Genomic DNA, 14794 nt, shown 5'->3' with positions numbered 1-14794 from the left:
TACACAAACTACAGCTAGTTTCTCTCTTCAGGCTGATGAGATGAGTGACTACTAGCTCAAGGGATGAGGAGAGGGGAGAGCTAGAGAGCAGTGTGAGCTCATGTATTTGAGAGGAGTAGAGAAGAGAAGATCAGAAGAGAAGAGGAGAGGAGAGGAGAGGAGAAGCAAATTGTTGAGGAAGAGAAAGATCAAAGATGGAGGGGGTATTAAAAAAGAGAGGAGGCTTTTCTTTCCTTCGCGCGTGGGTTGGGGAAATGAAGCCCCTGGGCCCCTGTAGGGGACCCTTTTGGCCACCTAGCTGATGTCACATTGCTCTCTCCTTTCAGGCTTCACCAGTAAGCCACATTACTGCTGCTCCAAACAAAAATCATGGTCCTTAATTACTAGCATGACAATATGGTATGATCATTGTTGAACAAGGTTATAGTCTGGAATGATATTTCTCGGAAGAGACTTAATTATAGGAGATATGATCTGACTGTTTATTTTGTCAGATGGTGTTCTGAGAGAGGTCACAGAAATTTGATAAGTGTGGGCATATGTATGGTTCATCAGAAATTTGCAATATACTTTGAGCAAAGAACTATACTCTTAAACATTGGTAGCCAAGGATCTTTTATCCTACTTTGGATGGCGTAGTAAATTACGTGTTAGAATCTATGTGATTTTATAAACGCTATTTAGTCTTCTTTTATTGGAAGAAGTTTGATGGTTGTCTCATCACCTTTTTTACATTTCTAGATCTAAGCCTTACTATTTGTGTGCCTAACAAGCAGAGGCCGGAGATATAATGCATTTCCATTATCTAGAGAAGAAATTTGCAATATACTTTTGCTGCTGCCACCTAGACCTTCATTTATAAGTAGGGAGCCATATGCATTCATCGATCCCTTTTATCATATAGTGAATCAAATTACATCATTGTAGTTTTGATCGTTTACAATGATGCTATGAAAGTGACTCAAATTGAGAGGTTTGGTTAACCTGGTCCATCTCCTTGTATATATGTAGAGCTTTTTTAACATCTTTGAAAAAGTATCTCAAGGTAATATATTTTCAGTGTAAAAATTTAGTATCTCGAGGTACAAAAATTTTGCACTGAAATTTTTGGTATCTCAAAATATTTTTCAAGTATAGTAAAAAAAAACACCCATATATGTATGTATTCTCATTGATTTTCAGTCTGCTAACGTGTGTGTACGTGTTGCCTTGAAATTCAAAGAAAAAAATGACTACTAACTTTATGAAAATCATAGTGAGACCATACATATCCATGACCGAATGTGGCCTTAAGCACTCAAGCCACTGTGTTAGCTTTTGAAATTTACTGTATGTGCACTCTGTTAGGAGCTTTATACACCTGAATCCAACTATAACCACTGGAATAATGAACAATGTAGGAAAAGGCAGAAAGCATGACATGATTAACGAGAAAGCATGATTACTAGTATAAATGAATTAATCAGCCCAACAAGACCACCAACATATATAGGAAGGATTGGTCAAATTCTTGAGTAGGCTGTTACTATAAGAAGATTGTTTTCTTTTTTGTCAAGCAAAGAAGTTCCAAAGTTACATTTAACAAAAACCTGGAAGTGGACAGACACCTGGCTTTCCCCTGCAAATTCTCAGATGGAAAAATCATACATAAATTGACTTGTGCATTTCACTTAATTACATTTTTGTATGCATTGCAAATTACAAAGAATGGGATAAATATCTGTTCCTGAGTCCTGAGTCCTGAGACAAGTACGGTGGACTGAAAATACGTAGGAATGTTAATGTGTGCAACCTATGAACTGAGCCTGACTCGGTTGGTCGATGGTGTGGATGTATGTAGCAACCCAACACCTGAATATTTTTTTCTTCTGTTTATACTTATAAGCTAAAATTTGAACATGAGGTTTTTTGAGGTTTTTTCACTGAAATTTATTTTTTTTCGGTTTTGGCTTTTATATTGCTAAAAATACATATTAAAATTTTATTCGCAAAATATGCAAATATATCATTTAATTTTTTACATAGAAAAAACCAAATAATCATCCCGTTCGAGTCCTCGTCGTGGTGAATTTGAGCCAATTTTCTTCTTAATACAAAGCCATCTCTAGTCCCTCCTAGGTTGATCCATTTTTTTTAGTGTGTAACCTGGGAAACTTGTATTATTCAGTGTCAATGGACACAGAGGCCCGGCAGTTGATCACCTGTTTGCCTGGCATGCATCATTCATGTGGGCGAGTACACTATAATTAGGAGTCCCCAACAACAACTCCATATGACCTTAGACCTGAGCCCCTTTTTATGGCCTTTACATTGCTGTTCATCACAACTGTTTCAGCCGGGAAGAGAGAGAGGTCAAAATTATCCAGAAAGACAAATCTCACGCGCACCGATCCCAAGGCCTACTTTGGCCGGCCGGCCACACTGGAGCGCAGCACTAATTAGTAATTACTCACGCTTTGATCGCTTTTCTTATCTAGTCGACACGGCCCTAAGGTGCCTAATGATCAGGTTGCAAAGTCAGAAATTCAGAAATGTTTACTACTGCTTCAGGGCGTGTTCAACACTAAAGTGTACTGCTGCTGCTGCAAGATGTTTTTTTTTTCTTTAAAGGGTATAACTCAAGACGTATACAAACGTACATCGCAACACATGTACACACGCGTACGCGTCCCTACCATACGTTTAGTATTTTGGAGTGTGCATGCGTGTGAGAGGAAAATCTTCGAGTGAGACGCACGAGTTACGACCCTAGGGATCGAACTCACACGGTTGCTCGTGTGCCCGCGCAGCTAACCAACCGAGCACCACTCGGTTTGCAGATGTTACTTACTGTACTTTTCGCATATATTAGCTCGAGAACTTACTGTACTGCACTTTTCGCATATATTAGCTCGAGAACTGCGTTCCATTATGTGGCTAAGTGGCTTCGTGATATCAAAGTAGTACCGATTTGATTTGCTAAACATCAACATGCCCATAATTTCACCTGCGTTTGAACACTTGGGGCAGGCTGCCATACTGCAGAACATCTGTTAGGCATGCATCCCAACCAAAACACAGGATTCAGATATGCAATTTGTATTATGCTGAATTCCTATGCAAATATTACGTAGACAAAACCTGAGATGGCCAGGTAGGCACTAATCAACAGTGCAGATGTCACTGATCATATCTCTAGAACCAAGCCTGCAGCTCTTGGTTGCTACCCTCATTAGTTTCAGGCCCACTTTTCCATCAACTCCCAAAGAATGGCACAGTATATGTGATGCTGATATTGGTACAGTATCATGGTAGTGATCACCATAGATCGGATGCTTTGTACTCAATTAGGACAAAATGACTGGGTCCAGCTTATAAATGTAGCTAGCCAAATGAATTGATCCACACAACACTGAAGTCCACTAGCTGCATGTATGGTATGCGGCTCTGTCGTCAGTAACATCATGTGCATGCAAATGTTGCTGTTGTTGTGACTGTTGTTGGAATATACTTTTGGACCAAAGTGATCGACTGCATGCAACTCAGTAAGTCAGTATGGTACCGAAGGTTGTCTAGCACAAAACTTGGTTTGAACTAATCGGTACATAGAACTCAATAACTGCATATTACTACAACGAAAGATCTCCAGATGTTAGGAGATGATTTCCATTCCTCAGTTGTATATCCACTTCTTTTTACAGGCTATCTAAATAGTATATCATTTTTTAAAAAAATAATAAGATAGATTAATATAAGATATATCACTATACAAATATACAAGTTTAAATTCGAATTTTATAACTTATAATAAAAAACAAATAAAATTGAAACTATTTTATGTACATTCATAGTTAAATTTGTTATTTTTGTTAAAACTTGTAAAAGTCGAATTTGAACTTAGATATTTGTATAGTCATATATCTCATAACAATCTATCTTGTTAAAAATTTTAAATTTTTTATAACAAACATGCAGAAAAGCAGCGAATATTCAATCAACTAATGACAATACATTCCCAAGATCTTAGTGGTTTGTGTATAATGGGGCGGCATGGTCTTCCAGTTGGCTCACCACATCAGCGTGTTTAACGGCACCATCGCGTTAATGGATACGCATGCATGCCATGGATGATAGTTAATACCAGTCATCAGCTAGATCGGCATAGAGAATATCTTCTACCCCACCAGGCCACCACTCTACGTACGTCGTCGTCGCCGCCGGACAAGAAAGAGTTAGCTGCTTCTACAACCGCGGAGTGGGGCGGCCAGCGATGGACGGCGACGTCGGATCGCAAGCACGCCCGCCCGCCCGGCCGGCGCTGATCCCGGCAAGCCCCCCGGCCACTCTCCCGGATTCCCGAACTTCCGGGGCATGCATTTCCGGCCTGCCGCCGCCGGCGACGTCCTTAGCCCAGCCGGCCAGCCGGGCCCGCCACCACCGGCGTCGTACGTGCTACCCGGCGCACGCCGGTGCATTTGGCGGCCGGCCACAGCCCACAAGCGAGGGAAGACGCCGACCCACGTAAACACGAGGTTACTTGAGCTTGCCACCATGGTTTATTAACCGGCTTAAGGCAAGCAAGCTGCATACATTCAGACAAGCAGATTCAGCTAGCTAGCTCATTCCCACCCTTTATTCCCTGACAGTGGAAGCCTTTTTCTCTCCTTTGTTTGGTGCAGAAAAAAAAAGAGAAAAGAGTGCTATCGCAAGCCAGGCATTGTGAAGATCCTTCGCGTAAGCGGCAAAAAGGCTAAGCTATATATCTATATATTTTCAGATTAAAAGTTGCACCTTTTAGCATACAAGTGTGCGATACTGTACTAAGTTACAGACTGGTCTAACATATCAGAATGGGTCTCCTTACTCGTTGATTCAGAGATAAATAGATGCTAGCTTGGTGCAGCATGTGGTGGTACTGGTTACTTCGGCAGTACGCAGACGAGGGAATCAAGCGTGCATCGGGTTGCAACATTGCAATGGTTAAGTCATTCCAGGTCTTTTATGATGAACAAAAACACATATCAATCATTGTAGTGGTTTCTTTTGGCCACGTATTGGAGAATGGAGATCAAGTCACTGACTGAGTTTGAGTGACTGGTCAAGCAGACAGATCGAAAAACAAACTGTTTGTACAAATGGAGGTTGGTAAATGGAAAGGGACGGCACAACACGCGCTGGTCACTGGAAAAGCACAAAAGCAGGAACGAATAGTAGTAGTAGTTAGCACGAGTGATCAGTATAGACAGGATACGTCTTCCACCGGAAGGATGCAGGAACACGATCGATAGATCGGTGCATCTTGCACAGCTTGCTGCTCACTCCTCGCTCTGGCTTTGGACAATATCCATGTGATCTGAGCTAGCGAAAGAGAGCCCCGGCGAAGCGACTGCAATGGCACCCCAATTCTCCGGCGATCATTCCCGGCTGCCGCACGCACGATCCGCTGTCGATCGGAATCATCATACGGATCTGCACATATCTCGCCTGCTCGATCTGTATGCGTGCAGTGCAGCCACCGTTAAATTTCTCGTCGGAAATTCTGCGTGGTTTCTACGTGCTGCGACGTGCGGAATTCTCGTCGGCATCCATCGAGTGCACGCGCAGTTGCGCACGGAGACGGAGACGATGATCTTTGGCTAATTGCGACCTGTGGCCACTCTCGTGTGATTTGTCAGATTTGGTACGGGCGGCAGAGTGCACCCGCGCGTGTGCATCTGCATTCATTCACACGCCAATCGATCGTACGTGGCGGTGAAAAAGGGTTCTCGCCGGCGATCGAACGCGCTGCTTTCTTCGCTGCGACTCTTCCACCAGACGCCCAGCATCCAACACTGATTTACACTGTACTGTGTTGTTTTCTGCTCTGCATTTTCCACTGCTCCCCATGTGTTCTTTCTCACGTGAGGAGGATACATGGTGGGCATTCCGATGGGCCTTGGAATCTGAAGGGGGCCGAGGTTGAAGGATACTCTCACAAGTCCTTTTGCTGGGCCTTCTCTTTTGTCATATCAGGCCCCACAGTTTTCTCGTATGCGTACTACTTGCTATTGGGCCTATCAAGCAAAACCGATGCTAAGGGCCCGGCCGGTCGACGTCTCTTGACCTTTTCGCCGACACTCCGGTCTCCGGCCACATCAAGGAGAAGCTGACGCTGCAGACGCCATGTGGCTCTCCTAAATGGCAACAGTGAAACCTGTCCCAAGCGCCGGACAGATCGTTCGATCCGATGAACGTGCGTGCTACACGTAACGTGACACGCCCGTCTGGCCGTCTCCGCCAAAGAGTTTTTACTCCCATTCTTTCAAAGAGTTTTACTTCTATTTTTTTAATATTTTTTTTATTTTTAAGAAGGTATCAAAAAGTATTACTGTCTTCTATATAAATTTTGGTATCTTTTGGTTACTAGAAGATACTAAATTTTATAAAGAATGCAACGTTATATCTCTTAAAAAAATGAGAAAACACTCTTCTTTTATATCTCGAGATACCGATAGTACGAAATCGTTTCTCACCAGAACGGGTAAGACTCGATCGCGCCAGTACGGCCTGGTCGCGCTCTCGCCATATGGCAATGTGTGAGCGAAACGGGCGAGAAATCATTCGGTTTTCTCGTATATGTTTCTGCAACTACTTTAGATGGTATGTTTTTCTTAAAAAAAAGTTATAGAAATTATTTAAAAATCATATTAGCGTATTATGTACGTTTGAATTAAGTACTATTTAATTAACCATAATGACTCACCTCGTTTTTTTTACCTATAATCGATTTATCGTCTCAAACTCATCCTAATGGAGCACTTATAATCGATGCTTCGAGAATGTAGCATCCAGTTGATCATCGTTACTAGAAAGAGAAAATTCACGATATATCATTCGCAATCATTCAATTTTTTAAAAATATTGTTGATGAGTATAAATTTCACAAAATACCATTTAACAAACGATTCTATCACATAAATATTATTGTCGTTAGGTTTTTCATACGTTCCTTCCCATTCGTTCAATCAAAATGCCTAAAATACCCTCAAACCTAATTTGTAACACTCGATTCATAGGTCTTACGCCTTGTTTAGTTTAGATAACTAATCCATTAGTTCATCCACTTTAATTTTTTTTAGTCCTTAACAACATAAATAGGAGGAACTAAAATTATATTAGTCTATTAGTCTTTCAAGAGATACTTATTCGGACTAAAATTTTCTTTTATACATGCACCCACGGTAGAACTCTATCTCCTTGCGCTTTTAGTCTCTCTAAAGTATGGACTAAAGATTTTAGTCCAAAGACTAATTTTTAGTTCTGAAACTAAGGTCTTGTTTGGTTTGCAAAAAATTTTTGCAAAAACATCGTATCAAAACTTTAAACACATATTTGAAGTATTAAACATAGTCTAATTACAAAACAAATTTTAGATTCCGCCTGGAAACCGCGAGACGAATCTTTTGAGTCTAATTAATCCATCATTAGCACATGTTGGTTACTGTAGCACTTATGGCTAATCACATCCTAATTAGGCTTAAAAGATTAATCTCACTATTTCCTCCATAACTGTGTAATTAGTTTTAATGTTTATATATATTTAATGCTTCATTTAGATATTCAAAAATTCAATGTGATATTTTTGGGAAAAGTTTTTGGAACTAAACAAGGCCTAAAGAACCAAACACCACCTCAATCAACCGCTAGCCTACTAGCTCGACAATTACCAACGGTAGATGAGGAAAATACAGGGTCTCCTTTAGTTAATTTAGAGAGGTAAAATAGTGTTTTTGCAGCATTTAACATAAAACGTTTTAATAAAAACCTAACAATGATACGTTGATAATATTTCAGGGACAAAGCCGTTTGTCTGACTATACTTCTTAAAACTGGACACTTGTAATTGTCAATGTTATTTATTCGATTCTCTCTAATATACATTGATCGTGTTTTAGTGTCATAATCAAATGTAAATCACTGTAGTACCGGTTTTGCGGTAGAGACGCGCGCGCATACCCCGAGGCACCAACGCGCATACATATGGCGGAGCCGTGGGTGGACTGGAGGGGCACGTCTACGTACGTGGCTCGCACGGCCGCGGGCGCACGGCTTGATTTGTGGCCGCGTCGCTATCGATCCGGGCAGCAGCGCAGGCATCGGTTAGCACCCACCATTCGCGGCGTCGTGGCGCGCCACCCTCCTGCCATCACTTTGTCCGAGCCGAACAAATTAAAACCGTCCAGCTAAACGTCACCACGGGCCACGGGCCGATGCGAAACCCCCCCGACCCACCCCTGAATTTCTACATCCCGTCGTCGTCGCCGCCGCCGGCATCGCGGCCCGGCGGAGAGCTCAGACGCACGGCACGGCATGTCCTTCTAGACACCCAATCAGGGATCCGTCGGGGGAGTATACGTACAGAGTACTTCCGTATAAATAAAACATGTTTATGTGAACAGCACGGTGATGTAATGTTCTAGCGCTACTGCTCGACACAGGATGGAAGAGAAGTCAAGGCCATATCCTCTCTGCACCATGCTTTTTCTCTCTTTGACGACCTCTGGACCCGGGTCCGTATCGTCTGCCTTTGACGATAACGGCAAACTTTGCCGTTTCTTCATCTAGGCCATCCATTCTGCCATTAACGGCTGCACGTACTGTCCCCTCTAAAGTCGTAATTAGTAGCTACTCCAAAATAACTTTTGGAGAGAATAAAACAGTTTTCATCTTTAAAAAATCAACAAATAAATTTCCAAACATGAACAAAATTTTATATACATGTTTACAGTGATCTATAAGCCAAGGCTGAAAAATAAACTGGAATAAAAATCCTCAAAATCAACTCTAGATTTAATATTGAATATTAATTTTTTGTCGTATAAGTAGAAGCAGAAGTGAAAAGATGCTAGCGAAATGAGATTGAAGTTGCTTGCATCGCTTAATTACTTGTTTGATACGACTGCAGGATCACTCCATCAATGAAGGATTTTCTTCATTTGGCTATTTTTCTTCTTGGTACTGGTTCAACATAGATTAGATATAGATCAATCTACATCTGCGTTTCGTCTCCGCACACTTTTTGCTGCCGAAAATTTGTTTCATCCTTGTATTTTCTCTCATGATGATTCTTATAAGTTAAAATTTAAATTTTCAGTCTTAAATTTCAAGTTAATTTTAGGGTTTTTATTATAGTTTATTTTCTTGACTTCGTTTTAGATTGCTAACATGTTTATAATTTTTTTAGTTATAAATTATTTTTCATTTACAAATATGTCATTTCATTTTTGCACGAAAAAAACCAAAAGATGACATACAGCTATCGTTGTTGTAACGGAGATAAACACCTGGGGTACTAACTAATCAGTTTGCTACAACCAATGTGTGCAGCCGTTTATGGCTGAATGGTTGGCCTAGATGAAGAAACAGCAAAGTTTGCCGTTATCATCCAAGGCAGACGATACGGACCCTTGCCTCATCTATTCACTGCTTCTTACGCTAGGCTAAATTTTAAATTTTTAACTTTAAATTTATAATTGATTTTAGAGTGTTTTGATCATATTTTATTTTTTAAGTATTTTTTAGGTCAATAAAACATGTACATGGAAATTTTATTTATACATTAGTTTTTCTTTTTATAAATATGTTGATTGACTTTCAAACCATAAGATACCAAAGATCACCTCTGCATGTCCCACCATTAGAGCGAATGGGCTCCACACGGTTTCCCAAAGACACTTTCAAATCTTTTTCCAGCCATGAAAAGTGGCTTCCATACCGAGCAGAGCATCCTGCTTCTCCTCCTTTCGATCTTCTTCTGATCAAATGCATGTGACATGCACGCTTCCTGCACAATACATACACATACACATACACTGAGCCATATTCTCCCGGACAAGTTCAACTCCAACACAGTGAGTGAGGTGAATGCTAATGTGATGCACTGTGCTTAATGATTCTACAATTTGTGAAGTAGTCTCTGTCAGATGACGATGGCACATCGATCTATCTCGGCCTTTTCCTTTTTTTCTTTCTCAGCTCTGTAACAGTGTCACCCCGGCATTTTCGATGAGGTAATAGCACGGCACCATTTGGCACGTGATGTGTCGACCAAGAACACCAAAGATCCACGGCCAAACTATGCGTGTTTTTGACTAGTCCGCTGAGAAAAAGCGAAAGTGACGACGGAAATGGAACGAACAAGAGGTGATGGTTTTGAAAGCTTACAATTAGTTTGCTGGAGAAGTACCTATTCGAACCGAACGAACAGGGGGAAGATGCCATAAAAATGAGATGTTTGGGATATCTGATATCTAAGAATTAAATAATGACTCAACCAATAATAATGCCACATGATGAGCCTTTTTATACAATTTTTTTTTGCACGAAACATATTGTTTAGGAGGTTAGAAAATTTGACCACAAAAATTTCTCGGTGGAAACGAATACAACATTCTTATTGGTTTAGTACGAAGAATTAAACTAGCTAGTATGATGGTATAAAAGAACAGTTTGATTGCAACTCATGTACGGAAGTAACCTCGATCAGATCAAAGGGTGAGTGATCGAATTGATCACACATTCTGATAACAGAATATATCAGTGCCGCACTGCCTAAAACTGTACTGGCCATCACTTCTCAACCAAGGCAATGCCCCACCATCAGCAGTGACAAAATTAAACTTCAGTACCTGATACAGTAAGTACTAAACAGTACAACATGGCAGCTCATCCTGACAAACGTAGAAATAGTAGTAAACCATATCCTCGACATGGACTAGTATGCAGTAGTATGCACGATGCACACCCGAATTCTCCTGATCCAGACATGCATTCAGACCAATCTGAGTCCCAGCTTGCGGTGTCAGTCCATTAATATCTTATATGGTTTGGAGAAATTTGGTTGTTTTTGTCTGAAAAATTCCAGCGTTTTCAAAGAAGCCATAAAGCAGGAATAAAATTTACGGGGTTTTTACAGAGAAAACAGTTCGGTTTCAAACATTCGAAGGATCCAAGTGAGGTTGGCGAGGAGACCGAAGATGCTGCGGCTGCCGGCTGCCGCTGCGGAATCGCAGAAAGAAACGGGGGCCTCAGCCTCAGCCTCACCGCCCGGCAGAAAAGCCTCCTCAGCCTTTGCCCACGCAACAATTAAATACGTGCACTCCTCGCTCCAAAACCGCGTCGTGCTCGTCCGTGCGCGGAGCCAACGCCACCGCCACCGCCACCGCCGGAGCCCGGAGCATCCCGCCTTACACCTAGCGTGATGAACACCGCCAACGAGCTGACGATGATGCACCACCGCCACGCCCAGCACGCGTCGTCCTACGCGCCGGCGCAGGCGCAGCAGCAGGGAAGCAAGCAGCGGGCGGGGCTGCCACCGACGCCTCCACCCGCGGCGGCCGCGGCGGCGACGTCCCACTCCTCGCATGGCGGCGGCGACGTGTGCATGGACGACGCGGCACGCGTCGGGCTGCCGCCGCGCAAGGCGCACCGGCGCTCCCGCAGCGACGTCGCGTTCGGGTACTTCCAGCCGCAGCTGCCGCCGCCGTCGCCCAAGGTGGAGGCCGGTTGGGCACTCCCCGGGGGCGTCGGCGCCGGCGACGACCTGCTCAATGCGTACATGAGCATGGAGGGAATGGCGGCTGACGGGCTGAACAACAACTCCGACGGGGACAGCCGCGGGAGCAGCATGCGGACGAACGGCGCCGACAGCAGCGAGAACGAGTCCGAGGACTACGTCGGCGCCGACAGCCAGGTCCTCCTCTGGGGCGGCGAGGCCGCCGGCAAGAAGAGACGGAACGCCGCCGGCGAGCCTGCGGCCCGGCACGCGAGGAGCCTGTCGATGGACAGCCTCATGGGGAAGCTGAGCTTCGCCGCCAATGGGGAGCCGGCCAAGTTCAGCCTGGATTTCGGCAGCGGCGAGTTCACCCCCGCCGAGATGAAGCGGATCATGGCCGACGAGAAGCTCGCCGAGATGGCCCTCGCCGACCCCAAGCGCGTCAAGCGGTAGGCTCTCTTGCTTACACATTGGCACAAGCTACAAACTTATCAAACACAATGGATTGCTGCACTGAACCGGAGCTGAAATTTTGCCTCTTCTTGCGTGTGCAGGGTGCTCGCCAACAGGCAGTCGGCGGCGAGGTCCAAGGAGCGGCGGATGCGGTACATTGCGGAGCTGGAGCAGAAGGTGCAGATCCTGCAGACGGAGGCCACAACTCTGTCCGCGCAGCTCACTCTTTTGCAGGTACATCTTTGATCTCCGTTCTGATGCCAATGTTCTAGGATCACTACTAAAAAATCAGAATCAATTTGGTGCAAAAGGTTACAGTTTTGATTCTTTTCGTTGCAGCGCGACTCGTCAGGGCTCGCCACGCAGAACAACGAGCTCAAGTTCAGGCTGCAGTCCATGGAGCAGCAGGCACAGCTGCGCGACGGTGAGCAATGATCTTCCATTTCCAGATTATTATTTTTTTCACATGTAACCTAGGTACATGTATGTGATCTAAATGTAGCTGCATAAAAAAATGATCTTTTTATGCATTATTGGATACACATGATACAAACATTCAGAAGTCTGAATATCAACTTGAAACTTGATGTCCATTTGCTTGCACCTAACTTCCAAACCTTGTTGGTCGTGGCTAGGCGTATGTATGTATCATTGCGGTTGCCTTGGATATTGGCATTTGGCACTTAGTCGTTGCCATGTATTCCTAGTCTAGTACGATTAGCAACTCTCCCAAGAATTGGCTGTTTTATAATCGAGGATACATTGTCCTGTGATTGCTATTTAGTCGCCAGCATGTAGTGGGGAGCAATTTAGAATGTGTTGGGGGGTAATCAAATTCCGAGGCGACTTCGTCAGACATCGGCTTCGTCGCCATCTTTTGGGTCCTTCTCGTATCAATGAAGAGAAATACTCCACTCGTTAACACGGACAAATAACCTCTTGCTTAGCTCATGACTTCATGCCACGATGTTGATGGGCACTAGCCATGTCACAAAGGGATAGGAAGTCTTAAGATAAACTTTTTTTTTGAAAGAAATGTCTTAAGATAAACTCAATTGCAAAAAGTACTGAAAAAAATCTTCAGTCCTGGTACTATGAATCCCGTGTTTGCCTGTTAATTGACAGCTCCACAAGATTGGGAGCATGCATTAGGTCGAACTTTCAACGGGAAGCCTGTACATATCAACGAACTGTAGGAGCACATGTGCATCATCCATGCTAGGAACCGAAAAACTGTTCTGAATTCTGACCAGCGATTATTGTTTGTTCCGCATTGAACAGCACTGAACGAGGCACTGTCAGCTGAAGTGCAGCGCCTGAAACTCGCGGCGAATGAGGTCGGCGACACGAGCTCGTCCAGCAACCTAGCACACCAAATCCAGCTCCGTTGTCAGAGCCAGATGCTTGATCTGCACAACCAGCAGCAGCAGCAGCAGGCTGAGCAGATACCGTTCTATCAGCTGGAGCAGCCAGAGCAGAATGGCGCGGCGAGGAATCACGAGTCGAAATGAGTGTTCTTCGAGGGATGATGCATCTAGGTGCTGAGTGCCATACAGAAAAAAATGGTTAGAAATTTAGACGATCCGAAGAAATTCCTTTTCCCCTAACCCATTTGTTTTTTCGCCTTTCAGTATTGATGTCTCCGCATTTTGCTTGTGTAACTTGTAATCTCGTATGTCCGGGCAAAGCATCCGGCAGTAATATTCTGAATGTTCTTTGTTCTTTCAGAACGACCTGTTGTCGATCAAACTGCCTCTCCACCCTGCAAAACTATCAAGACTGGACCACAAAATATAAGTAACCTAGTACAAGGTTACACACCACACAATGCACCTTTGGACTTGTTCAGATTTACAGTACTACGTGGTATCTAACGGTGTACTTATCTCTATTTTTTTATTTGACGCAATTAAATTTAAGTTCAATAGTTCGTTTTATTTAAAAGTTGTGTAAATATGCAAAATTATAAGTCATGTTTAAAATTTTTTTAGAAATAAATCAAATCATAATAAACTAATTAATAATTATATACAATTTATGAATAAGACGAACAATCGCACGTAAATGCAAAATTAAAAATGAATAGAATATTTTTTTGTGATTTTATTTATTTGTAAAGACAGTTTAAATATGACTTATAATTTTACATATTTATCAAAGAATAAAAATACGACGAACGGTTAAACATATATTTAAAAATCAATAATGTCAAATAAAAAAAAGACATGAGGGAGTATGTTGTTATATTTTAGGATGGAGGTGGCAAAACCCACCATTTCTATTTTTGTCAAATGAAAAAAAAACCATGATTTCTACTATCACTGTGGTAACGAACTAGCGATACAAATCAAGGACTAGTTCGCAAAAGAGCCACTGACCTCGTTCGTTCCAGTACTGAAGCCGTCGGATCCCCTTCCACGCAGATCGAACGGTTCGTCGCGATGGAGACAACCCGGTGCCGCCGTCGCCGTCGCCGTCGCCGTCGCCGTCGCTGCTGCTAAAATCTGCTCGCCGCCGCCTCTGTGCATTGGCCGAGGGATTGGAGTGTGCCGACGTCTTTGAGAGGGTTGAGATCCAGATTGAGCGGGCGCCTTCGACCCCGACGCGGCGGACGGCGCTCGCCGTCTGGGTCTCCCGTCTCCGGGAAGGTGGACTCCTGCTGAAGAGGGGCTCGTTCAGCTGTTGTTCTTCCTGAATCTTGGTCTGGTACTCGTTCGTTTGAAATCCTAACACGACGCATACAATTTTTTGGCTTTTTTTGTGGAATCGTGGACCTGATTCCAACGGAATGGCCGTCGAACTGGAGATTACTATTTAGGTTCGAAAATA

At 43.4% G+C, this 14794-nt stretch overlaps 1 protein-coding gene across 1 annotated transcript; it reads left to right on the top strand.

Moving 5' to 3' along the window:
• The first annotated feature begins 11218 nt into the window (after nucleotides 1-11218).
• Nucleotides 11219-13783, top strand: LOC102713023 (bZIP transcription factor 29-like). Its single transcript, XM_006661928.3, has 4 exons — nucleotides 11219-11961; nucleotides 12067-12199; nucleotides 12305-12389; nucleotides 13247-13783. Exons 1-4 carry the CDS (start codon nucleotides 11219-11221, stop codon nucleotides 13474-13476), a joined length of 1191 nt encoding a protein of 396 aa, XP_006661991.2. The 3' UTR covers nucleotides 13477-13783.
• The last annotated feature ends 1011 nt before the right edge of the window (nucleotides 13784-14794 follow it).

Source organism: Oryza brachyantha, chromosome 10 (assembly GCF_000231095.2).
Source record: "Oryza brachyantha chromosome 10, ObraRS2, whole genome shotgun sequence".
Lineage (NCBI taxonomy): Eukaryota > Viridiplantae > Streptophyta > Magnoliopsida > Poales > Poaceae > Oryza > Oryza brachyantha.
The sequence above is the reverse complement of the archived record's forward strand: the minus strand, read 5'-3'. Positions and strand labels throughout refer to the sequence as shown.